Source organism: Schistocerca gregaria, chromosome 1, assembly GCF_023897955.1.
Source record: "Schistocerca gregaria isolate iqSchGreg1 chromosome 1, iqSchGreg1.2, whole genome shotgun sequence".
Taxonomy (NCBI): Eukaryota; Metazoa; Arthropoda; class Insecta; order Orthoptera; family Acrididae; genus Schistocerca; species Schistocerca gregaria.
The window spans coordinates 525,399,297-525,427,134 of record NC_064920.1 but is presented as its reverse complement, the minus strand read 5'-3'; the positions used below and the strand labels follow the sequence as shown (position 1 = coordinate 525,427,134).

Sequence of the window (27,838 nt, the reverse complement as noted above, 5' to 3'; positions counted from 1 at the left end):
ACATCAGTAAGACGCAGGTGTATTCTTTATTCGCTAGGGTTTGGAGTACTATGTATTGTAGGCGGGGTGTTGTCGTCACTGTTTAAATTGTTATAGAGACTGACACAAGATGATGTGTGGATACTTACAGTTTTTGGAACCTATTTCTATCTTTCTTACGACAGTTTACTCAAGTCCATAGAAAAAACATTCTACCTCTTTATTTTTCTTGAGTATCCAAGCTTCTGGGTACAATGCGGCTGTCAACGAGTATTATGTGGTGAAGATCTGTTAGGGATAACGATTCACTCTGGACGATCCAATGGTCGTCCGACGTAGTGTATCAGGTTTAGCTAGAATAGATATTTCTATACCTTCCGCCATCAGACATTTTGTTGTTGAAGTATCAGAACTTATTTGCTAATTTTAACCTCTGATTTCCTTATCTAATTTCCAAGCATTACGTGACATAAGTACAGTTGTCTTATTATTAGTGGCGTTCATTCTATAACCTTCCACAACTAAAATCTGATCTTATCGACAGACCTGTGACACCTGGAGAGACGTCCCAGAAAACATTACAGGATCCGCTGTTGGACCACAGTATGGTGCACCCTGCCCTTCTGCTGGAGTAGAGAGCCCCCTGCTCTCTGGAGGGTTGGCATGGCAGCCTCTCCAGTATTGTCAGCTGACCTGCCACACTGTCACTACGGTCGCAGCTGGAGACATCGCTGACAGCAGCACATGAATGACGTCACTCGTTGCCCCTCTCCTTGCGCTGTCGGCAATGCCGGATGTCCATTTTTTAGCATGAGAGGCTATTAGACGCCTTCACCAAGCTGTTCGTGAGTTACCACAGCCAAGGACCAGAATAAAGAAGTTAATTAAACAAACCTACCGTCGTTCTGACATCTGGTTTCATTCTCCGCAGGTGACAATCTTTACCTCATCTGGCAAACATGTCATAGCATAGAGACTGTCTTCTTAGAGCAATGTCTGAACCTACAGCATATGGTAAAGTGAGTGAAAAATATTTTGATTGTATTTTGGTAATGGAGAAAAGGTTTGACGATCATGCATTTTGTAAAGTAGATTTTATTGTGAGTAGAGAACCAGTGGATTTGTCTAGTTTTAGAGGAAATGGAAGTCACGACTGGTTAGTGCTTATTAGATATGAACAGTGTAACCACGAGGGCCACTCAGCACGATGTATGGAATCTGTTCCAGTAAAATCTTATACAAATAAAGCTATGTTCATATTGCTAGGCAATATGGGGAGTCGAGCTGGCCCGTAATTAGAACTAAGAATTGAGTTCATGTATTTTGTTTTCTTAGATTATGAACGTTAGTCCTCACAATAAGTGTTGACAAGGATAAAGCTTCGACATAATCAGAGCCAGAAGCAGTACGCATATTGTTAGAAAGGTAACACAGTTAACAGCCAATAACACAGAACTCCGTGGTTCAGTAGAATCGGAGTAATTACGGTGGGATATAGTTTTCTCAATCGCAAGTTTAATTGCTCCTTTTTCTGGTAAGGTAAATTAGGATGTGCAGACCTTTGTGGGAGACCTTGGAGATCTGGCTGAGATTGAAGTGTCTGGTCCGATTGGAAAACTCAGACAAGCAGGGGAAGCTAAAACTTATACAGAGTATCCAGAAGCTCTTAAGGGAGCTACAACATTCGAAGAATTTAAAAAATTGTTAATTCAGAGATATACGAAATGAAATAGTGCCACAAACTGTTGTACTGCGGAATAAGCCCAGTAATGAAATAAGTTCCATGATGTTTGAGTTAAGGAGCAGAGCAAGGGGTCCTATAAAAAGGTGCAAGATTAGATGCTAGGGTTAAGGAAACCAACTGTTAGCATACGTCTTAAGAAGCGAAACAGGGCCTTAAGTGTCAGTCTCCAGCAACTGTAGCGTAAAGGGTAGCTTAGTTTGGTCGACCTGAAGGACCAGGTCTTGAGAAAAAGGAATGCAGTGTGGTGTATTGACCATATTAAGTCAGATAGTACATCAGAGCAGAAGTGAGTTGCAACAGAGCCAGCCACAGCAGTCAAAAGTGATATGCTTTGTGAAGCAAAACACTACTACGAGTAACAGGACTTGCGAAGCAGAGCCAGCTTGGTGGAGTAAAGCAACAGCTGACACAGCAGTGCGTTCAGGAAAGACGGAAGTTTTCCTCTGTTGCCACCAAGGAAGTGTTTCGAGCACGTGCCTTAAGCCCTAAACAAACATAGACAGGAGCATGTAAATGGTGAGCAATTTGTGTATTAAAATATTCTCGTCTCAAAATAACAGCCTGAACCACGAGCCTCTGACACCCAATCCCGGAATGCAGAACGGGGTCTGCTGTTCGACCACAGGACGGGGCAGCCTGCCCTGAGGCAAGAGAGCAGCTGCTGTTGGGGCACAGAGCCCTCCGCTCACTGGAGGGATGTGGCGGCCGCCTCCATGGTATCAGCTGCGCTGCTGCACTGTCATCATGGTTACAGATACAGACTTTGCTGACTATGGCTTTCGGCTGACTCGGACTGCCACCATTCACTATACACAAATTGCTGCAGACCGTTACTCAGTCGGTCTTCTGATATTTTAAAGAACCTTCCTGCACGATATCTTGCAGATCTCAAATTACAACGAAAGCCTACTATACGAGATTGAATGAATGGACAACTATTGGTGCCTGATAAGATATGTAAAAGTCCATATTTTTGTAGTTCAGTATTATTTCTCTCAATGTATGATAAAAATTGTTCTGCTGCAAGAAGTCAATAAGATATTTTCGTAATTCACTTAGGTGTAATGTACCACTTATTTCGATTTGTATAATCCTATATGAATTATCTAATATTTTTTCAGCTTCTTGTTTCATTTCTCAGTAATCTATTTTAATGATTTATTCAAAAGGCGAAATATATATAGCGAAATATAAAATAGCAGTCTTCTGAGTTTTGGTGAAGTTTTTTCGTGAACAAAAAGCCTTTTATTATCTTGAAGTTACTTTATTATTCTAAAGTGTGTGCTAGATTTGGTTCAACAAATCTATCATGGATTGCGCACGTAATCAAAATGAAACGATTTTCTAATCAGAAAAAAATATTATAGCAGTAAATAAACTCTGGTCTGTGTTTTCTTTTACATTACGTGTACTAACAAGTTACTCAGTGCTTTGAAAATGATAGAGCAAATTCAGCAGTCCATATGATCCATTCAGCACCTGCAGACACAAAAATGTTTTAAGCCACTTATAGATATTTACCTTACAATTAGACTCAAAGCTATTATTGTATATTTTGTTTTTATATTAAAACTAGAATTAGAAAAAGTACGAATAGTACTCTGACATAAAGTACTTTGTTTATGAAAATAAATAATTGTGGATCTCCACAATGAATACAACTTTGAGTAAATTTTACGGATATAATTTCACAGAAGAGACGAATATCTTCTAGGTTGATTTTTAAAGTGTACAGAATAAATCTATCCCACGTTGTGAGCGAAATCATCGAACGTTTACTGCAGCTCACTGACCAACATGTCTACAGACTCAGTAGAATGGTGAATGATAAGATTGATATGAACGTAGATGATGCCGTCCAAGAGGCCAAAGCAACTGCTAAGTTCCCTATATCATGGTCCAAGTTCATCGTATTGAGATGATGGCACATCTTGACACAGTGTTCGAAGTGACAGAATTGTCACATCCACAATAAAATAAGTGTAGACAACATAAAAATGGTAGTAATGCCAGTTCAGGGAATAAAATTGGTTTTTGCATTTGTTGTGAGGCGAAGGAAGCTTGACAAACAGGTACCCGTTCAGACGAATAAGAAATAATTTTTGAGAGCTAGTACGTGTGATGATAGGATACAATGTGAATTTTATTGTGAAAGAGAATTTATCCCATCAATAATAATTAGATGTAGACTATTACTAAAGGTTGTGACCGCACCATACACAGATAATAACGTACTAGAAGAAACTGCGCTAGTAGAAATAACTGATTCAACGTCAGAGATAATCAAAAAGGTTTTTGTAGAAAAATTTGTATTGCTTAGTGAAGAAGTGGCCCAAAACATTAGTGCTACAGTGTTTTCAATGCATGTGCTAACAGTACATCAAAGAAATTGTCATGTAGGCGTGGGAGCAGGATTTTACAACGATGTAGAAGACGATAACTCTCTCAAGTTAGAACTTTACGGCACAGTTTGGGTATGAGAAGAACGAAGATTTCTTGGAGAGTTTAAAAAAAAGTAACTGCTCCATAATCATTATATGTAAGTCTGCAAGCTTTCCTACAAGTTGGCACTGAAAATAGTCCTGTAGGTTGTTAGGCACATCATTTTCCTCCGCTATTTCTGCTTAAGTAGTCGACGTTTCGTTCTCTTAGCTGAGATTTTCCTCGGCTTACTTTGGTGTTCCCGAAAGGCTGGACACTATGAAAGATGAATGACCCATTAATTTATAAAAATAAGTGTGGCACATTGTCTTCGACAATTTTCAGCAAACTAGGAACTCAAGAAGATCCATATAAGCTTGATCGCTACACTGGTCTTTGACAGTGTGCAGTTAATCAGAACACATGAAGATCCTGAAGAAGATACCAGAAGAGGAGTCGAAACTTCGGTCGTGTGAGACGAAACTGAAGAGGAACACGAAGCAGCCTGAGAACTTTGAAAATTTTACCTCCACATCGACTTAAATGTCAACAGTAGCTGAAATGTTGTTTTTCATATAACTTAGAGCAAACAATTCCTACATTTTTTGTAACTGAAAATATAAATCAGTGACATTTATCTGTTTTAATGTGTGTGGTTCGCTGTTAAATTCTTCATGTAGTCTATTGACAGTCCTATAGATCTAAACGTTGTTGGTTTGCCTCCTCTACTCTGACTCCCAGCAAAAATTAATACGGTTAGTAGCAAAGGAGGCCCACATTATAACTGAAGAACAAGTAGATACCACAGTGCGTACCTTTTCATGCAAAATTTACAGATTTAGATCTCAAACGGGAAATATTTTCTCTGGTAAGAAATAGATCGAAATAGTCCGTGCGAGATTCATGGATCATGACAGTAGTTTCCTTATAAAACCTGAGATGAAATACCAACATGAACTTTCAAGCCATGTCAAGCGTTTGACGCTGTTAGAAAATCATGTTGGTAGTGACGTTAGAAATAGGATTTTTTTAGTTGGTCAACTCTCAGTTTGTCAGATTGTGTATATAGTCTTCCATAAACTTCACACTGTATTTAGTGGCATTAAGATAACGACAGTAAGACATATCCATAGCCGCGGACCCTGAATACCAACTAAATTACCAGAAGAAAATAATTCTCACTATTAGACAGGGGACGTGTTGGGAATTTATGGTGTATACTTGTTGATCTCCTTGCTGTGCACTCTGTACTAGGCTACATTGTGTCACACTCGGGGCTAACTCATTGAATGAAGGCTACAACGCTATATTTGGTGAACACCTCGTCAACTGACCTGCACAAACATTTGCTTAGATAACTTGCTCATCTTGCCCACCGTGATTTCCAAAGGCCTCCTAGTGGATACGAGGAAAACCAGGAAATCACGCTTGAATCGCTCATTGCAGTCGACCCATCCACAGCTGATGGCAGAGTCGGACAGTTTTTCACTCTGAAACACAAATCAACAGCTGTCTTAAAGGCAAGTCTGGAAATATTCGTACTGTTAGCTATCATTTACAGTTTCTTCCCTTTAATATTGCTATATCGTACCCCAATAAAGTCCAAATCCGGAAGCAGGGTCGTTAACGAAGTACAAGGCACGTTTACTATCAGCAGCAACGGACTGCTAGAAAGTAACTCAACTTTTGGAGAGGGAGAGTGCTGCTACGTCTATGAACATCAGGTATTCTAAAATATAGAAAGATTACAAACACCAAGAATTACGAGTACAAGAACTTACCAGAAATGGTAAATATTAAATAGGAAACCATTGCTGGTGGTGGAGTTTGAACAAGCAACCGGCAGCACGCTATCCACTGACGCTACCCGTTACTCCATACTGCATGCAGTACACATCGCCGTAATATCTGATTAGCTCATAATTACTTCTGCACTACAATTGTACACATTTGTTTGAAACACCGAGTGCTTATAATTAGTGCAGCCCCTCATGGAGGTCCAATGTAGGCTGTATTTATCCTAATGCGCTATAGCGGAACCGATTTACACTGAAAAGAAATTACTCCCAATTTTAGCCACTAGGTGCGGAATTAGCTCTGTGAACGCAAGAACGAAGTACAGAAATGTTTTTACATAACGAAGTACGAAAGGGGAGTGGGCACAATAGGTCAAAGAGGTGAGGAAATCATAATGATTTGACCGAGCGAGGTGGCGCACTGGTTAGACACTGGACTCTCATTCGGAAGGTTCAATCCCATGTCCGGCCATCCTGATTTAGGTTTTCCGTAATTTCCCTAAATCTCTCCAGGCAAATGCCGGGATGGTTCCTTTCAAAGGGCACGGCCGACTGCCTTATCCGTCCTTCACTAATCCGATGAGACCGATGACCTCGCTGTCTGGTCTCCTTCCCCAAAACAACCCGACCCTCATAATGAATTTGTTATTAAACAACTCGCATGGAAACAGTGGTGGCCACACAGCTGCGCTCCTCCGAAGCAGGAATCACATGCTGTACAAGGAGGTGTCATTAATGTGCTCATCTCACTGTACACCTGGCAGGCCATTGGCTGTATTCTCTTCAAAGATTTAGCGACCGAGAATGAAGGTGCTTCTGAATCCACAGCACACAGCCACAAACGGCGAGTGCGGTTACTCTCCGCACACAACACAGTGCTCGACAGTACCCCGTATTCGGCATTTCTTTGTATTCGCTGCACCCCATTGTGTAAAATGTACCTTGTCAATCCACAGAATAATGCACGTGCACGAGGTTTCAGCTGCTGTACCGTCGAGATCTTGTACGGGTACGGGTGTAAAATAGATCGCAAAATTTGCCATACTGTTGGCTTTGGGATGGACAATTCTCGTGACACTGCATGAGCACCAGTACTACTCAGGGGCACGTGCTGCATGGTCAGTTGCTGCAACAGCAACCTCGTCAACAACTCTCACGGGGATAGGACCCCTTCCTCTAGCAGGATCCATACCCAGCTCACTCGTGTTTCAGTGTTTCCTTATTGTCTTCTTTAAACCATTCAAAGACATCGGATCTCTCCTCAGACATTACAGTCGGCGATACTCTCTTAATGCATCTCTGAATTTCCTAGCGTTCAAATAAAAAGGTTTTACTAAAAACACGGTATCTTGTCTCGATCGTCATGCTGCTCATTCGCGTCACGGTTGTCAAATGACGGGGTGGATGTTGCAACGTCATAAAAACAGAGTATTCAAAGGGGTCAAATGGCTCTGAGCACTATGGGACTTAACATGAGAGGTCATCAGTCGCCTAGAACTTAGAACTACTTAAACCTAGCTAACCTATGGACATCACACACATCCATGCCCGAAGCAGGATTTTAACCTGCGACCGTAGCAGTGGCACGGTTCCGGAGTGAAGAGTCTAGATCCGCTCGGCTACAACGGCCGGCCAAACAGAGTACATCACCAGATTTCCACCCGATAATTTTTGCACCTGGTAATTTTTTCCAGCGTATCGGTTTCTCATTAACACATTATCATATTTAACAAGTTTCGCTGCCATACGATAATTCCAGCCCGAACTGGACCTCCATTAGTATCTGCACTTTAATTAGGACCACTGAGTTCTTCTTTACTTGTGGGCTATCTATACAGAAAATATCTTTGTTCGCAAAATTTCTAGAAGGTTACGCAGCCTTTAATAAACTATTCACAGAACTACCAGGTAAATAGTCGTTATTTATAGAAAAATTCATCTGCATCTATTTTTGTATTTATAGCTGCGCAACAGTACTCAAAAAGAGGACGGTCAAGAGTAGGGTAGGCAGTCTCTTTAGTAGAACTGTTTCATTTTCTGAGTGTTATACTAGTAAAATGCAGCCTTTAGTTTGTCTCCCCCACTTTTTCCCTGAGTTGAATAATATAAACAAGTAGATGGAAACCCACATTGATGGATATGGAATTTTTTAAATGTGAGATTGGTGAAAACTGCATCGTGATCCGAGCTTGGGATCACGAGATATCTGTTTCTGGACTGTGCATAATGATTAGAAATGATGGTACCTGGTATCAGCCATTAGATTCCGTTGTCGCGCCCTAGGGAGAAAGAGTGGAGAAAAAACGCGAGCCATCGTGGCGAGAGTTCCCGACTGCAGCGTGTAAGAATACCAGCAGGGGCATAATAATAGATATTACGTAGTGTGTGCGGGAGGATACCCTCCCAGTTACGACCATGTGGAACAGTCCAAGGCAGTGCAGCACAGAAACGAAGAATAATCCATCATAACATTATGTATTGCCGTAGTTAGTAGGTAGGGGAAATTATTTCGCGTGGAATTCTGAGAGTGCCTCCTCTGGTGTAATTGAGTTACGGCATTACATTATGGAAAGGATTGATATTCCTAAAGTGTAATGTATGGCGTCACTGCAGCCAGGAAAGTTAATAGTAGCGATGACGAGCCACTGTTTAAAAAAAATCGTTCTGGCTGCTATACCAGGTCGTACGTGCATCGAATAGCAGCACCACTTCAGTGGCATAATAAGTTTCGTTTCTTCCTTTGTCGAGCTACCAACACCCAATCAAGTAATCACCTAGACAGTTGGTTTCGGTAAAGCATATTTTGACTGTGGCGTTCTTCACAGACTTACAGAATGACAGACAATGAGCGAAGCTTACGTGGTGTACTATGTCATCACTCCACCACACGCCAGTTAAGTGGGGCGACATGGATTACCTAGTTGTTTACTATCTCAGTATTGTGACCTTGTTGTCACTGATGCCCATCTTGTTCACGACAGAGGGTTTAAATCGGTTCGTGTCGTGGAGAATTTCATATTACTTGTTGCCAATAGATTCAAAACTGGCCTTTCGTTGCGGTTTTTTAAGTCCCACGTGGCACAAAACATATTTCGCATACCTCACAGTATAGCAGTGTTGTGAAAGTTTGCAATTGTAAATTCACACGCACCTAATTGTTTCGTTTGTGGTGTCATGTTGATTGTGGCTCGTTGATCAGAGCTAGTTTCGGTCCTGTGAGCTATGTGAATACCTGTTACCGCACTAGAAGTTTGAGTAACTGCTGTAATGAATTTACACCTACCAACTTAGAGGTCACTGGGTCACAACAATATACTACGATTTTATCATACTTGTTTGCTCTTCGTGTGCTGTTTTATCAACCTTGCTTAGAGTGTTGCTGTGTTCTGAAAACTCGGCACCGGTTTTCACTTCTTGTGGAGCAGTTTATTCACAAATGCAATAAAGAGAAAGGCAGGTAAGGTTAACAGGTCGAGTATGTGCTGATGGACTTCGAGGATGTAGTACGAGAAGGTAGATCTGTGTTACACCTCTGCCACCCACTGATGCTAAGCTTCTACTTCGTAGTGAAGGCAGTTTGTTCCGCAGTAAGTTGTCACTTAGAGTTTTCTAATAATTTTTTCTCTGTTCAAATCAATGCGTTTCTTTCCAATTAGCACCAAAAGGGAAAATTAATTCTAATGCACAAGCATTTAACATGTTTCCAAGATCCTAATTTTTTTTCTTTTGGAATCATACATTTCATGAACGATGACGGAGGAAAATAAACTTCCATCTATAGCGCATACGCATTTTATGAACCGCTATGGTGGTCTTCTCTGTCATATCACAGAAAACTCTTACTACTATAGTAAAACTAATTATAATTGTAACATTACTATTCCTAAGAACTTGATCAACTGTGGCATTATCTATTTCACGACCGAAAGCTCTCATTAATGCATCTTACACAAATCGTATTTGCTGTTGGCATAAGTGCTACAAAATGTTTAGCAGGTGTTTGATAATTGTTCCTCTTTTATAAGATCCAAGCACCACACTGTGCTGCGTTGTTATCATTAGTAAGACCGACAGCTTTTAATCATTTGCAGACTGATCAGTAGCACTTTTGTTAAGTATTAATTGCTTTGTTTCTAAGTAAGTATCATGTTTCGTAAGTCATCACATATTCTTGTTTTATTGTTTCTGCTATCAAACAAAAACATCTATTTCACGTAATGTGTTTAAGCCAATATAGCCATGTATGTTAACGCAACCCATCGCGGACCTTCCTTCGATTTAGTACCCGATAATTAAATGTACACTTACCTGATCAGTTAATATCTGACCGAAGATACAGTAGATGCCTGTTTCGAACAAGAGAGGTGGTATCACCGACAGTGTCTTCAGCGCCTTTGTCACGTTCCCGTCTCTCTGCAACAGCTACAAAGTTCATGATATTCATTTATCTCCCCAGGAACGACTTCACATCATAAAAAATACAGAAAATAAAAGCGCTGGTATTAGATGCAAATGATTAATTGTTCCAATTCAAGTGAAGCAGTCCTGACTTCCACAAATATAGTATGCGGGTATAAAATTCCTTATAAGTCTTCAAATAACAAAACCTGCTGTCACATAAGTGAGGCTAAAGAAATTCGAGGCGAAGGGCACGGAGAAAAGATAAATTTATCAAGAAAGTCTGAGCGTCAGTAAACTGAAGAGAAATTTGTTCGCTCCGATTGGTAGATAAAAGGAAATTTTAATGTTAAGCGTAATTAAGCGTGATGAAACATGCTTGATTAAATTTCTGAGAATGGTTTCAAAAGTGAAAACTTCGACCTGGTACTGTAGACCTCCAAGCCCCAAGAATTAACAGGAATTTCTTTAACAGGTAGCTGCATTGTTAGATTGTATTACATTAATCGTATAGCAAGAATGGCAAGAAAAACGTATCTAAAGAAGAGAAATTTTTTAACATCCAGTATAAATTTAATTTGAGTGTTAGATAGTCTTTTCTGAAAGTATTTTTCTGAAGTGTTCCTTGTACGTAAGTGAAATGTGAACGATTAACAGTTCACAAAAAAACGGAATAGAGGCTTCTGAAATGTGGTGTATATATGAATGCTTACAATGAGTCTGGTTTATGCCGTCACTGATGAGGAATCGGTGAATAGAACTGTGGAGGAAAGAAATTTGTGATAAACTTTTCTAAAGGAAGGGATCGGTTGTTAGGACACATTCTGAGACACCAAGAAATCAAGAAACACAACTGGCGTTAAATGTTGGGTGGAGGGGGGGGGATTGTAGTGAGAGTCCAAGAGACAAATAGAGTAAGAATGTGTGTATTGGTGTAGGACGCAGCAGTCATATGGCGATTTAGAGGTTTTCATTGGATAGAGTGGCATAGAGCACTGTGCAGAACCAGTCTTCAGACGAAGATCACAACAACACAACAGAGTCGTTCACTGTAAGAAACTGTTCAAGATTTAGATTTTATTTCATTGGGATGCAGTGAAATGACAAGATTACATTGTTTTACAGTGCCAATGTTGATAGTAAAATAATGTAAAACACTTTTTGCAGTTAATGTGAAAAACGTTAGGCAGTGAAATACGACGTAGAACATGGTCTTACACCAGAAAACTAATGTCAAAGTAATATCTCTCGCAATACTATGGGAACAACAAGATGATATGTTTTACTTTTCTCTTTCTGACAAGGTGAAAATCATTTCCTATTCTATACTAACGTAACTTTTGTATGAACGAATCATCGTTCACACAAGCAAATTCCATATTAAGTTACAAAATATAGCCGATGGCAGTAATCTCTGTTGACGGACCTAATGATAATCAGCTATCAGAAATATAGAGTTTAGGTCCACATTTTGGAAATATGAGAGTAACTTTCTGCACTAAATGTTTACAAGGTGCGATGTACATAAACATGTCGAATTTTTTTGAAAGTTTCTGATAATAATGTTATGAATCAGTAAATTATTAATAATGTTTTAATTACTTTTTAAGTGAGTTGACAAAATACATTTAATTATGTTACGCAAAGAACCACTCTGAGCAAATTCATCACGTGAGTAACTGAATAGAGTATAAAATTAAGTTCCGTTATTTCAGTACCTATTGCTTCATATGAAAAAGAATAATAACGATAAACGTTTTGATAAGGTGCTTACACTGACGTAAGACAGCATGAACAGCATGAACAGCGCGAAGTCCGACGGCAGAGGTTTTAGATAACCTCTACTACTAACCAAAGATATTTGCAACTAGGAGTTCTGTCTAAAACCAACTTATTTCAGCGAAAGTAAGGTTCAATGACAACCACGTATGTAGAAAACAACTGAAAAATAGTTTTGTGCTTGTTAGATAAATTTCACAAGCGAATACTTCGCTTTTCCCTTTACCTCTCAACAGCCCGTCCAGCTCTCATGAGTTTAGAATGAAGGAGGTTAAACAAATCCATTACGATCACTACACAATGATTATTTAAGTCTACCATGCGCCAGTAAAAAGCTCAATACAGAACGATGATCGATGTTTCCATGTATGATGCGTTCTCTCTTACCTCACAGTCAACTACACGAGAGTTGCCTATGCTGGTTCCTGTCTGGTATCAGGAATGTGAATTGTATTGCTAGGATTCACTCTAGGCTATCGCGCATTTGCTCATTAATTCCCTTACTCAACGTTACGCTTAAGCAAATCCGCTAGTGGTCGTCGTCCCTTAATTAACTCCAGCCGGTGGGTAACACTTGTCTCTTCGAACGTGGTTACTTCAGCAGGATGTCTCGATATTACACTACTGTGATTTGCATCGTAGGAAATAAATCTTACGCAGTTTTCACGACTGATGAAAACAGCACATTTAGGCTCCCAACGACAAGTGCCTGTACAAAACCTAAGTGTACTGTCACTTCCCTTTTCTTCCCGTTCCGGCTGTAAATGGGACGTGAAACTACGTACGGCTAAGTTTGAGATAGAATCTCTCTAATTTTACCTTTAGGGTCTTTTGCAAAGATATACTTGAGAGTAAGCAATCTACCGATTGACTGTTCTTGGAAAGTAAGCTAACAGAATTTTAAAAATAGACTATAACGTAATGCACATTGCCTTCCATGTAGTGTCGGCCAGTGGTGTTGGGCAAGCATTTCGTGGCGTTTCCGCGCTACGTAAACGAACCTGTAAGAGCGAGTGGTGTTTTTTGGGATATTCTGTATTTCTTCTACCAAAGCTCTGTGGTAACGGTCCTACACTGACGACCGATACTCAAATATCGATCGAACGAAGGTTTTATAAGCTTCCTCACTATTAAGTCCTTGCCAAAATGTGTGAGATCGAATGAAAAATCCACTAGTCGTTTTATATACTCCGCTTGCACACTACTTGATGTTATAGTCGACGAATTATACCTTTTAACTAAAACAGAATTCTTGAAAGATGTTTATTCATGTAGTTATTTGGTGTCCTTTCGTTACACAATAGCGAGCAGTTAACACCTGACGGAGACGCAGTGGAAAAGCATGGCTTATCTATAATAACAGTCACTGATGAGAGATATATAACTAGTACTAGTAACAAAGACTATGAAAGTTACTCACCACAGCACTGACGAATATGCAGGCACACAGATCAACCATATTGACGAAAAGGAGGATGGAAATTGACTCACTCATTATGTTCTGCAAGAGCAGTACAGACCTGCAACAATATATGAAATAGCTTCATTCTGTATTAATACAAACACAGCAGTTACACTTCTGCTTCCGTCGGATGCATGAATTTTACATACAATGAAATAAAAATAAGAGCTTGGTATGTTAGTTTCTATACATATGTGATGTGACAGTGTGCTGTAAACAATGAAAGTCCTACTACTAATGGCTACAACTGTGATGGCTGTAATAGCATGTGTGCTTTTTATTGACTGTAGTTTCTTCCAAACAGCTCACCACTGCTCACAAGTTATGTTTATTAAAACCTTGACATATTTCAGGCCAAAGTGAATGCTACAGTCGGAGGTGAAAAAGTGCAAGGATCTATAATTTAACCCACAGTTATAACCAACAAATATTTCTTATGTAAAATTTATTGAAATATTTAGCATTTAGCAGTGCAGGCGAGGTAAACGAAATTCGGTTTTTACATTTTGCACTTAAGAGGACGGGGTCATCACGACATTTTAGACATAAGTTCTTACTCGTACCGAATACTAGTGATCTGCCACTCAAGTTAACTGCTAATGTGAGCCCTGACTACATTCCATACATGCGATTCGTAAAGGGTACAATTCAATTGCGCATAAGTGTAGATTAACGTTCACAATTTTTCAGGACTTATCTTAGTACACATAGTTGTAGCAGATAACTGATTATACAGATTTTATGGAGAATATGGATGACTTTATACTACTAAAGCGCCGTACCGATTGATGCTATCTGATTATGGGTAATGTGCTGTGAGCCACATACCAACTTACTGAACACACTATGGATTCAAGTGTTTTAATTACTATCAGCAGTGTTGCAATGTACCATCTGGTCCACTTCGTGGTTCATATATACATACGGTGCACGTATATTTAGGTGTATCTGTGACATCACAAGTCATGCCCCGTTCCGTCACGTCGTCATGTCAATGTTCTCTCCAAATCCACGCCCTCAAACAAGTCAGAGGGACCACGGGGCCACACACACACACACACACACACACACACACACACACACACACACACACACACACGAGCGCGCGCGCGCGAGAGCGTTTATATCTCCCAGTCACAGCATCCAGTCAACCTGAATTGTGTAAATTAACACCAAGCACGAAAGTATAAGAATGAAGTGTATGACTTTTACAAACAATTAAAAATATTGACAGTACTGGTGTAACTAACAGTTTTTTTACATGTACAATGTCTGTATTACTTTTCAGTATTCGGTATTTTCAGCTTTAAAACATCTGTATTGTTTATCAAGCTTCGTTAGCACAATGTTTAAGTCAATGTTATTTCACGGACTAACGAAAAATATGTAATTATATTGCCAACACTTGTGTAACTAACATTATTTCCAAATACAAGATATATGTTGAAATATAATTATGTGATACCTCTGATGCATACATGGAAGAAGCCTGGACATACTGACAGGTTTCAGACATTATATAATGGTAAGATAGAGATTTAGGAACTAGGTTTTAAATTGTAAGACATTTCCAGGGGCAGATGTGGACTCTGACCACAATCTGTTGCTTATGAACTGTAGATTAAAACTGAAGAAACTGAAAAAGGTGGGAATTTAAGGAGATGGGACCTGGATAAACTGACTGAACCAGAGGTTGTATAGAGTTTCAGGGAGAGCATAAGGGAACAATTGACAGGAATGGGGGAAAGAAATACAATAGAAGAAGAATGGGTAGCTTTGAGGGATGAAGTAGTGAAGGCAGCAGAGAATCAAGTAGGTAAAAAGACGAGGGCTAGTAGAAATCCTTGGGTAACAGAAGAAATATTGAATTTAATTAATGAAAGGAGAAAATATAAAAATGCAGTAAATGAAGCAGGCCAAAAGGAATACAAACGTCTCAAAAATGAGATCGAAAGGATGTGCAAAATGGTTAAGCAGGGATAGCTAGAGGACAAATGTAAGGATGTAGAGGCTTATCTCACTAGAGGTAAGATAGATACTGCCTACAGGAAAATTAAAGAGACCTTTGGAGAAAAGAGAACCACTTGTATGAATATCAAGCAGTTCTAAACAAAGAAGGGAAAGCAGAAAGATGGAAGGAGTATATAGAGGGTATATACAAGGACGATGTACTTGAGGACAATACTATGGAAATGGAAGAGGATGTAGATGAAGGTGAAATGCGTCAAGAGTTTGACAGAGCACTGAAAGACCTGAGTCGAAACAAAGCTCCAGGAGTAGACAACATTCCATTAGAACTACTGACAGCCATGGGAGAGCCTGTCCTGACAAAACTCTACCATCTGGCGAGCAAGATGTATGAGAGAGGCGAAATACCCTCAGACTTCAAGAAGAATATAATAATTCTAATCCCGAAGAAAGCAGGTGTTGACAGATGTGAAAATTACCGAACTATCAGTTTAATAACTGACGGCTGCAAAATACTAACGCGAATTCTTTACAGACGAATGGAAAAACTGGTAGAAGCCGACCTCGGGGAAGATCAGTTTGGATTCCGTAGAAACACTGGAACACGTGAGGCAATACTGACCCTACGACTTATCTTAGAAGCTAGATTAAGGAAGGGCAAACCTACTTTTCTAGCATTTGTAGACTTAGAGAAAGCTTTTGACAATGTTGACTGGAATACTCTCTTTCAACTTCTGAAGGTGGCAGGGGTAAAATACAGGGAGCGAAAAGCTATTTACAATTTGTACAGATACCAAATGGCAGGTATAAGAGTCGAGGGGCATGAAAGGGAAGCAGTGGTTGGGAAGGGAGTGAGACAGGGTTGTAGCCTCTCCCCAATGTTATCCAATCTCTATATTGATCAAGCAGTGAAGGAAAGAAAAGAAATATTCGGAGTAGGTGTTAAGATCCATGGAGAAGAATGAATTGTAATTCTGTCAGAGACAGCAAAGAACTTGGAAGAGGAGTTCAACGGAATGGATAGTGTCTTGAAAACAGGATATAAGATGAACATCAACAAAAGCAAAACGAAAATAATGGAATGTAGTCCAATTAAATCGGGTGATTGTGAGGGAATTAGATTAGGAAATGAGACACTTAAAGTAGTAAAGGAGGTTTGCTATTTGGGGAGCAAAATAACTGATGACGGTAGAAGTAGAGAGGATATAAAATGTAGACTGGCAGTGGCAAGGAAAGCGTTTCTGAAGAAGAGAAATTTTTTAACACCGAGTATAGGTTTAAGTGTCAGGAAGTCGTTTCTGAAAGTATTTGTATGGAGTGTAGCCATGTATCGAAGTGAAACATGGACGATAAATAGTTTGGACAAGAAGAGAATAGAACTTTCGAAATGTGGTGCTACAGAAGAATGCTGAAGATTAGATGGGTAGATCACATAGCTAATGAGGAAGTATTGAATAGGATTGGGGAAGGGAGAAGATTGTGGGACAACTTGACTAGAAGGACGGATCGGTTGGTAGGACATGTTCTGAGGCATCAAGGGATTACAAATTTAGCATTGGAGGGCAGTGTGGAGGGTAAAAATCGTAGAAGGACACCAAGAAATGAATACACTAAGCAGATTCAGAAAGATGCAGGTTGCAGTAGGTACTCGGAGAGGAAGGAGTTTGCACGGGATAGATTAATGTGGAGAGCTGCATCAAACCAGTCTCAGAACTGAAGACCACAACAACAACAACCTCTGATGTAACTTACAGGTTAAAATGCACCGCAAAATGAACAAATTTCAATATTTTTACCACACCGATGCGAGGCTCAAGAGAGCGCCATATGAAATTTTTTTCACTTGTAAATTATTTGTGATATTATTCTACGACTCTAGACAACATATGTTAGATAAAATAACTGGACGAGTGCTATTACTGTTCTACGTACAGGTTAAGCTACACCTGGCACCTGAAACATGACAGTGGCCCCTCAAATTCTGTACCACAATGCCTTTTTGTAACAGCAAAAAATACGCATGTCCAAAAATAACATGCTAAGCATGCACTGCAGTATTAGTTGACCATAAATGGTGGAACAAAAGGAACTTACCAAGAACGATTGTAGGGGTGAGACGAAAATACATAAACTACAATGTGAATTAGGTTTATTGGCTTTTGTTATTGGTTTTGATCTTGAACCGACCTGTTGTTATGTTCCACTGGTGTACAAAAACACTAACTTTCAAGGCTGCAACACCTGATCGAAACTATAGTGCCAAGCCAGTCTAAACGAATTACATCTAATGTCCATAATCGACTACTGAATAGTAGTACATTTATACTCTGAAGTCACATTTTATGACAATTTACCTGAACAAACCGTACTAAAATTTGTGTATTATGAGGAAACCATTAGTTTCTTGTATCACTAAAGTGCATATTTTTGTAATATGCAAGTTTCACATCAAAATATATCCCATATGACATAAAAACCCTGCTTACATCAATGATAAAAAGGTAATTACGGGCAATATTCCACACAGATATCTGACTGCAAGCGAAAATTCGATGTTCGCATCAAATTAGAATTGTCTGTATTATTTATCAAGAATATGTAAACATTTCTTCTAAAATTGTACAGAGCACTAGTGACACTACCTCTATATCTTAATCCTCAAACAGCATTTCCTCTTTCTAGTTTCTCTATATAAAGTCACAGACAATTTTTTTCCGATACTTCTTTAAAAATTATAAGAAATAAATGTAACAAGAAAGGGAATTTATAAGTGATTTTTGTCATTCAACATACATAATGTGGGAAATCTGATAAGTTACTTCAATATTATAAACATAGGAGACATTTAGTGATCATTTTTTGTTGAAGTAAGATTATCTCACAAGCTCCTGAAAATGACAGCAACATTGCTAGCAAGTGAAGAGATATGTGTAAGGCGCTATGTGTAGGTGAGACTTGAAAACACGTAAAATGTGATTCAAGATGTTTCACAGCAACAGAAAAGGCTCTACAGAAAAATAGCGACTTCTAGTGTTCCAGACCAGTAGAGAAAGATTCGACAGAAAATTAACTACTTCCAGAGTACAAACCGTCAGCAAACTGTATCTGACATGATAACATCAAGAACCATGGGAAATGGCGAAAAGAAGATATGAGCTTCACCTGCAGTTGAAGGGTGATTTGTTTTATAACTGAAAAAATACATAACGCATATATTTTGACACCCCTGATCTTATTTACAGGTGAAGCTGAACTTTGCAATGAGAGAATTTTAATCATTGGACTACTATCTTTACAGCAACCAAAAGTTGTATTATTTATAAAAATAGGTAAAACTTTGTTCTTCGCCTTCACTAAATACTCATGACGATGCTGGTCTTAAAGGATAAGTGCTCTTCTGAAAGAAAATTGTTTTATCATTGTACCATGTTTTATATGAACCAAAAATTTACTTAAGTACATAATACTTTGTTCTATAAAAGTACAAACACAAGTGCAACTACTGATCTAACTTATAGGTTATGGTACACAGGGGAAAGACTGACTTGCGCTGTCACATAACAGAAATTACATGTCCTATGATGAAGTAACATAATGAACATTAATTTAATGTTTTAATTAAATACACAACCATACTGATGAAAAACGATTGTTGTCATTATTTCACCTAAACACTTTCATTCAGTCTTTCAAAGTGAGCCAAACATTAAAACAGATCCAGACTATGGTAAAAATGTTATGTTGTAGAACAAAACTTTTTCATCTTCTGCTAATGAGGCTAATGTAACTTGTTACAGATAAGCCTGAAACAAATTCAACACCATTTGCAGATAAGGATCAAACGAACTTATAATACATAGTCAGATAAATTTCAAGTTTCAGATAATGAAATTGTATCAAATTGTGATGTGCATCTCAAATTACAGATAAACAGCATATTCAAAAGCAGTTTTTCTCAAGTGGATTGCATGATACCTCAGAAAATTTTCGATAATATAAATATGAATATTACTGTGGCTAATAAGGGTCAGTTGACAAGGTGATTTCCATTGTCAGGTCATGGTTATCACCATCCTACAAAGATATGGTGGCTACTATCAAAGAAATGAAATCGTTATTGCCATCACCCTAAGCCCTATCGCATATTGTTGTTGAAATTGGTGTCAAATGACACAATGACTGACATTGTCCCAGCCAATGTCTCAATAATTAACTGGAATGCATAGTGAGTGCTTTTGGGGATTTAGGTTCAGTTGACATAGTGATTTTCTCTATCCCAATAACACAATGATTACTGCTAAAACATCGCAGATGGTACTGAGGGCAGTTGGTGTTAGCTGGCATTGTGACTCCCATTACACTGATCATAATGATTACCATTAACCTGCATGCACCAAACGAGGTGGCGCAATGGTTAGCACAATGGACTCGCATTTGGGAGGTTGAGAGTTCAAACTTGTGTCTGGCCATCCTAATTTAGGGTTTCCTTGATTTCCCTAAATTTCTTCAGGTAAGTGCCAGGATGGTTTCTTTGAAAGGGCATGCACAACTTCCTTACCCACCCTTCCCTAATCTGGTGGGACTAGTGACCTAACTGTTTGGTTATTCCCCCAAACTAACCATCCAACCAACCCTGTATTGTGGTATTATTCAACAACTGAAAAATAATGTGCTTAAACTCCTTAATAAAATACTGTGTGATACAAAGGACGGCTTAAATTTATGCATTATAATAAGTATTTTATCAGAAGCAGAGAAGCAGATGATTAATTCTTTTCTGTACCAAGCCTTAGGGTCTCTGTACACTGTAATGTTTGGGTATCTGTAATCGAACACTAAATGTAGACGTACTGTTCAGTTTGATACAGTTTAGTTAGATGCCTATGTGTAACAGAATATACAAGTTCATTGTTTGGGGCAATTTGCTACAATTTCGATTGATGCTTACTTGTAATTGGAGACATAAGGGGCAGTTTGTTGCCAGTTTCTTTGATGTTTATCTTTAACTGGTGACATATGAGGCAATTTGCTACACCTTCGGTTGATGATGATCTGTAGCCGCGGACGCATGGGGCGGTTTGTTGCAGTTTAGTGGAGGTAGTTGCGACAGTGCAACAAAATGCCCCACGGTACCGAATATCTATTGAATTCAGATGTTAAAAACTATTGTGCACCGAGATATTTCATAGGTCAACTTCTGAAGTAACTATGATGATTTGCTGATTTTGAAAAAGTGGGCGAATGAGTGTAGATGAAAGCATAGCAGCTACGCCAGTCCATGGAGTCACTATATTAAAAAGCAGTTAAAATTGGGTAGTTGAAACTGTGGAGATCCTTATTTCGTGTCTATGATATTTTTATAAAATTGATAATTTAAAACTGCTAATAAGTAAGTTTTTTCATCAGCGTGACCTGTAGTTTCCATTGTGTGACAGCCTGTCGTCACCAAAGGTAACGTAACTGCTATTAAGCAAGTTATTTCATCAGGGTGACCTGTAGTTTCCATTGTGTGACAGCCTGTCGTCACCAAAGGTAACATAACTGTATGTTAGATCATTAGCGATTCATGTGTTTGTACTGTTGTAGAACAATACTCTGTGTATTTCGATAGACAGTACAGTTTTATAAGCGTCAGTCAAATGGAAACCGAAGACCCACTGAAAGGGGACCATGGAATTGTCCCATTCAAAAATAAAAAGCACATGATAACTGTAAGAAACGTATTGTAAAAAGTAATGAGAAGAAACCAGCTAATCTTAAGAACATTTTACCTGTAAAGAAGCCTGTTATTAGTAGTCTTTAAATGTCTGAGCACTGATTTTTAAACAGAATTCTGAATAAGAATGAAATAACTGTTACACCAGAAAAACTGCCTTTTTGGAAAAAAGGACTTATACACAATGTAATTCCTAACTTGTCAGATAAAATGTAGTAGAAAATGTGATTTTAGATCTTAACATAGTCCTCGACAGCGTTAAAGTAGACGCTTCTCGACAAACGAGAGAATATCATGATTTATGAACTATTTTTGAGAAACTTGCAGCTAAAAACGCCTGTCAATGTGTTTGTGATAAGGAATTGATTAAAAATATTAAAGTCAACCTAAAAGAAAACAATGTTTTATAACGAAGCCTGATCAAAGGAATTGCTGTAGTCATTGCTCAAAACGAATATGTGTCTAAGACATTACAATTTTTTGAGGAGAGTAATGTTTCAGAGCTAGATGAGGATCCGAACGTCATGATACAAAAAGAAATTAAGCTAGCCATTAACAACGCTACGCATGTTCTGAAACCATTTAAAGAAAACAGCTTTAATATAATCCACAGACCTCTAAATTCCGTTCCTAGTTTAAAGTACATGAAAGTCACCATCGTCGAATTGTGAACAGTATGAAGAGGGCATATTAAAGTTAACAAGGTTTCTTCAGGATAAAATAAAGTAATCCTTTGTTTTTTGAAATTATTATTCTGTCGTCGACAGTCAAAACCTAGTCAGCAAAATCTGAGATCCGCAGTCCGACGGGGGTACTGAATTGTTTTCATTAGACTCTAGAAACATATATTTAACGCACCTGTTCAAACAACCATTGACATCGTCGAAAAACGCTTACATACGTTTAAAAAAGGTATTTCTGATGAGCAAATAACTGACGTAATTCGTTTGCTAAGAGTAGTAGTAAAATACAACTATTTTGTTTTTAGTTATTATGCCATCAGCCTGACTGCCTGGCAATGGCGGGCATCTCGGCCGATAATTTCATTAATTCGCTGAAAGAGCAATTCTTGAATAATTTTTCAGCTGCTGATCGTGGTGTTTTGTCTTACGCTCCGTACGCAGATGACATTTCTATCATATACAGTGGTTCCCTGGAAGGAATTCAGCATTTGATTGAAATTTTAAATAGTATTCATGAACAATAAGCTTAACTTGTGAACTAGAAAATACCGACCGTCAGCTTAATTGCATGGACCTCAATATTGCTGTTGACGACGACAGATTACCTTTCAGTACTTCTCGAGAAGCCACTAATAAAGATCAAATTGTGCCCGCTGGTTCAGAGCATCCTCATTTCCATGAGAAAGCATTTTTCCGTTCAGACATTCATTGTGCGGTTTCTATACATTTATCACCTGACAAGCTTAATGAAGAGATAAGCATTATAAAAATGATTGCAGTTAAGCATGGCTATGATCCCACGTTAGTTGAGAAGATCTTCAAAGTTAAAGCTGACGCTAAGGTGAGCACTTTAGGCAGCAGTGCTGTTCCTGAGTGTAACGAGTATAAAAACGTTTTCTCGATTCCATTTTTAGGCCCTATTTCGTATAAAATTAGTCGTCTTCTGATTTAAAAAAATACGGGTTCATTGTTCCCTTCATCATGAACAATAACTTACAAAAGAATCTCATCCTCAACCTTAAGTCCACAGTTGATCTGATATAAAATTCAGGAGTGTATAAAAACACTTGTGATATGTGTGCCGTCTATTGTACAGGTCAAACTGAAAGGTCTATTGGTGTCAGGTACAAAGAACACTTCTTGGTAAAAGAGACACTAATTTACAGTTTTGCTTTCGCTAATCATTTGCTAATTTTCGGACACAAAGCAAACGCGTTGACGAAATTTGCATTTGACACAGAGAAAGGAAAGGGAATAGGCTCATATACTCGAAGAGCTAGAGATTTTCAAGCGTATGTCTAATAACGGTGGTCTGATCCTAAGTGAACATTTACAACTACCTAACAAATTTTTTGCAATGGTTTCAATTTCCTACTCACAGAATTTCGTTTCCTCTGTTTCTTACTACATTTCTTCTGCTTCTGGTTTCGAAAAATTATTTTCTTCTACTCTCATTGATAACTGGTGCTAAAGTTACGTTCATTAAAATATTTTTTGGTTTGTACAACTGCGTGTAAACATTATATCCTCTACGTAACAGTAATTTCTGTAGGCCTAACAGAGGGCTCTATTACACTTAATCTTCGTGACTACCGTGTAATTTCAAAAAGACATTAAGCTCTCTTTATATATAGGTTTTTAAAATTAACTTCTTTCTTTCAGTTATTTTTGTAAAGTGCTTCAAATGGGCTTATGCTACTGCCCGCGGCTGAGAGGCTTATGGTATTCGTGGCAACAATGTAAGCCACTCGGCCGATCAGTCTGATGTTCCCAGCTGAGTACAGGTGCAAAGTCTACAACGTTTTGTTTTACTTTTGAATTCTGATTATTGCTTCTTAGCAATGTAATTTTACGTAGGTAACCTTTTTGCGTCATGAAAATTGTCATCTTGGTTAATGTGTTTTTGTTTCTACGTACTGATTTATAGGACTTAGCAACTGTTCATTCTGTTGAGGCCAACGGCCTTGCCACAGTGGTAACTCCGGTTCCCGTCAGATCACCGAAGTTAAGCGCTGCGGGCTGGGCTAGCATTTGGATGGCTGACCATCCGGTCTGCCTAGCGCTGTTGGCAAGCGGGGTGCACTCAGCCCTTGTGAGGCAACCTGAGGAGCTACTTGACTGAGACGTACCGGCTCCGGTCACGAAAACTGACATACCGGCTAGATAGCTCTGTGCTGTCCACATGCCTCTCCATATCCTCATCCCGTGACGAATGTGGGCTGAGTAGGATACGACGGCCGGTCGGTACCGTTGGGCCTTCGTGGCCTGTTCGGACGGAGTTTAGTTTCGTTTAGTTTTACATTCCGTTGAAGACACCTCTAGTAGGTGTCGAAACCTAGGTCAATGTTCCTAACGTTTATATGCAACCAGTTGGCTGTTTAATCGTATACTGAAACAAACATACGCTTGATGAATAACAGCCATGTTCGAAATTGTATGGCGAAATTACTATCAAATGTGTCCAGGCAAGAACAAAGCGCTATTATTCTTTCATTGGCTCACGGAGGGGAAGCAGTTGTAGACATACATTAAAGAATTTTTAAAGAAGGAGCTGAATGTCTGTCAAATGACCCCTGTGGAATGGTGCGCCAAATTACATGCCGGTGGCGATTCGACACATAGTGCCGGTCGATCTGGGCAGCTAGCCTCAACTTGGACACCCAAGAGGCAGACACTCGAGCACCCACCATATAAAGGATGTTCGTTTTAACAGAAGACATTGAAATATCTCGAAAACTGCACATCGGTTCAAATAAAGTTATAATTCAAATACGTTTGTCTCGGAGGGCGACATCCAATGACACCTACACTCGACCCACAATCGTACCCTGCACATGGGTGGCGAGGGGCAACTTTGAAATCTCCAGCTGTAATCCCCGTTTTTTATTGTACTTTGCGATTCGAAGGCAAAATCTACATGAGTTTTGCCTGAAGCATTTTCTTCTTCTCGGCAGAGATGACGCTGTAAAAGACGTAGATTTGAGTACACGATCGTAATTTACGACAAGATTCCCACTGGCCCTTGAATACCCAATGGTTCGTGTGGGACCCCACGTCCATGCTGCGAGTTTGGGACAAGCCGCCGGCCGCGGTGGTCTCGCGGTTCTAGGCGCGCAGTCCGGAACCGTGCGACTGCTGCGGTCGCAGGTTCGAATCCTGCCTCGGGCATGGATGTTTGTGATGTCCTTAGGTTAGTTAGGTTTAAGTAGTTCTAAGTTCTAGGGGACTAATGACCACAGCAGTTGAGTCCCATAGTGCTCAGAGCCATTTGAACCATTTTTTTTTGGGACAAGCCAATACCTCCAATTGGAAACCCCATTCGCAACTTTGTATTCCTCCAATGTATCGATCAGGAGACTACACTTGATACGCCATAGTGGCCGTGGCTCGAGGTGAACGCTACTCTACTTTTCCAATTAGAGTAAATGTTCAAACGAAGAACCTTCAACTTCAGCATACTTAGTGATCCGCTTTTCAAATGACAGTACACAGGACAGAAGTATATCTGTGGGAATGTCAGCACCGGCGTTTATGATGCGGTCGACTACGTCTTCACAGCCTGTTAGCAATTGCTGGTACACCTTATCTATTAAAGATCCCCACAGAATGTAATACAGCGATGTCAAATTCGACGACCTAGCGACCCAATTAACAGGGCCATCTCAGCCGACGCACAGACATTGTAAACACGGTCCAATATCTCCCGTGCTTCAACTCCGTAATACGCTAGGCAACCGTCATGCCGAAACCACGTATGTTGTCGAACGTCCAATGCAGCATCCTGCAGTAGTACTGGTAGTTCCTGCTCCAAAAACGTTCGATATTTGAGTCCATTTAACGTACCGGCGATGAAATACGACCAACGAATTTGTTTCTCATAATGTCACAGCATATGTTAATCGACCAAGGACGCTGATGGTCCTTGCGGACTATCTACATTCCAATAACGCATGTTACGCCGGTTACCGCTACCACGGTTTGTGAGCTTAGATTCATCGGAAGCAGTACCTCGTCAAAGAACGAGCGGGTAGTCTGCATTTATTGACGTGCCCACACATACAAAACTACCCAGGTATGGAAATCGGCGCTATGAAGTTCTTGATGCAGCGACACATTGTATGATTCATACTCACGACGATTCAGTATTGTCAAAATACTACCTACGGACATACCGGAATTGTGGTTTAGTTCCCAGGCGCTTATCCGTGGGATGTCGTCCACCGGCGCTAGCAGAGCTATTTCATTAGCTTCTTCTGTAACACACCTGCTTCGTTTCCATTTGCCGGTCTGTGTACTGCCATCAGACATAAAGGCGTTCACAACCTTGTAGAAGAACGAACGGAAGCGAAATTTTTCTGGAAAACGCTTCGAATACAAGGCAATAGCAACCTCAGCATTTCTCCTACATTCTCCGTAAATCAGGATCATTTAAGGTATTTCGTCTGTTGTTGACACATTCATCGCCCACTTGCGCTTGTGTTCTCTTATTGAGAGGTAGGGATGCACGCAATAAACACTGCTCAACCATTGTAATGTTTAGAGCCGCTATCTGTTATACGTCTGCATGAGCATGAGCTCCGACCGCAGTGAACTGTCTGTTATGATACGTCGCAGTTCGCTACATGGCCACTGTGGCGCATCGAGTAGTCCCCTGTTCGATACGTCGGCGGAATACAACGATGCAACGGGGTTTCCAACTGGAAGTTATGAAATACTAACCAGTCCTACCTTCGCAGCATGGATGTGGGGTCCCATGTGCCACTGCATGCTCAAGGGCCATTGATTACCAAGTGGTAAATTGCGATAGTGCCACAATTTCTGTTCCTCCGGTTACAGTGCCATCTGTAACGAAACGAAGAAAATGCTTCAGACAACGTGTATATAGATTTTGCCGTAGAATCGTGATCTGCTGTAATAAAAACCGAGCGTTCCCATAGAAGATTTCGAGGTTCCCCCTCCACCGCACCCCACCCACGCCACCCACGCACGTTATAGGATGGCGGGTCGATTGTATCGCTGCATAACCCCCCTTTCGACACGAACAGAATGAAATTTTGTGATCCGATGCGTAATTTGCAAGATATTTCAATGTCTTCATTTAAAATAAACACCCTGTAGTCCTGATAGCACCCTATACGAATTCCACGCCTTCTGTCCTTTAAAAAAGGGGTTGAAGTGTCGACATGCTACAGGCCGTTACGGATTTCTTCACGCAGCTAAACACTGTTTTGCCAAGCCGATATCTCGAACGTCGTGTTTCGGTTGGATTATTGTCTCAATGCTCAGGACGACTTTGTCTGGTTGTCATACCGAATCGGGAATGAATGGCCTTCAAATGGAAACTTTTTTTGCCGATCCTAATATGTAACAGATACTGAATATGATGTAAGAGAAAGGCAAGACAAATAATAAAATAATGAAGCATTTAAATAAAGGAAATTAAGATAACCTACGAATAAATACAAGAAACTCACTGACAGATGTGTGGGATACCCGAATGGTTCTATCTGAAGCTAATTGGAATGTAGGTTTACCAACGAACGATGCAACAACGTTTACCAAGAATAGGGAAACTCACTCTTGTGTTAAAAGCAATACAGAATTCATCACGTACGCACCAGATGTTGCTAGAATAAGAATACTTGTTTTTACGAACATGGGCTGGTAAAGTGGTTATATAGCTGAAGAATTGGATACGCACAGGTATGTTCATTTTAGAAGAATGGAAAAGACATGATTGTTAAACCTACTATTAAGCTTCTAAACTCATGTTATAAACTAGACACTACAAATATGACAAAACGGCTATCACCAACCGCTAATACTACACTGACTTAGCAAATGTCATTGGATAGGCACCTAATATTGCGTGCGGCCCCCTCTGGCGATGTT

At 39.6% G+C, this 27,838-nt stretch overlaps 1 protein-coding gene and 1 pseudogene across 1 annotated transcript in view; one reads left to right on the top strand and one right to left on the bottom strand.

Annotated features, from left to right (window-relative positions):
• Positions 1–3,142: 3,142 nt before the first annotated feature.
• LOC126357968 (odorant receptor 43a-like) overlaps positions 3,143–27,838 on the bottom strand; it is a 40,051-nt gene continuing 15,355 nt past the window's right edge. The window contains 4 exon segments of the mRNA XM_050007510.1: positions 3,143–3,202; positions 5,479–5,634; positions 10,249–10,362; positions 13,538–13,637. Of these exon segments, the coding sequence (XP_049863467.1) occupies positions 3,143–3,202; positions 5,479–5,634; positions 10,249–10,362; positions 13,538–13,637 (430 nt within the window).
• Positions 23,901–24,017, top strand: LOC126290715 (5S ribosomal RNA; annotated as a pseudogene).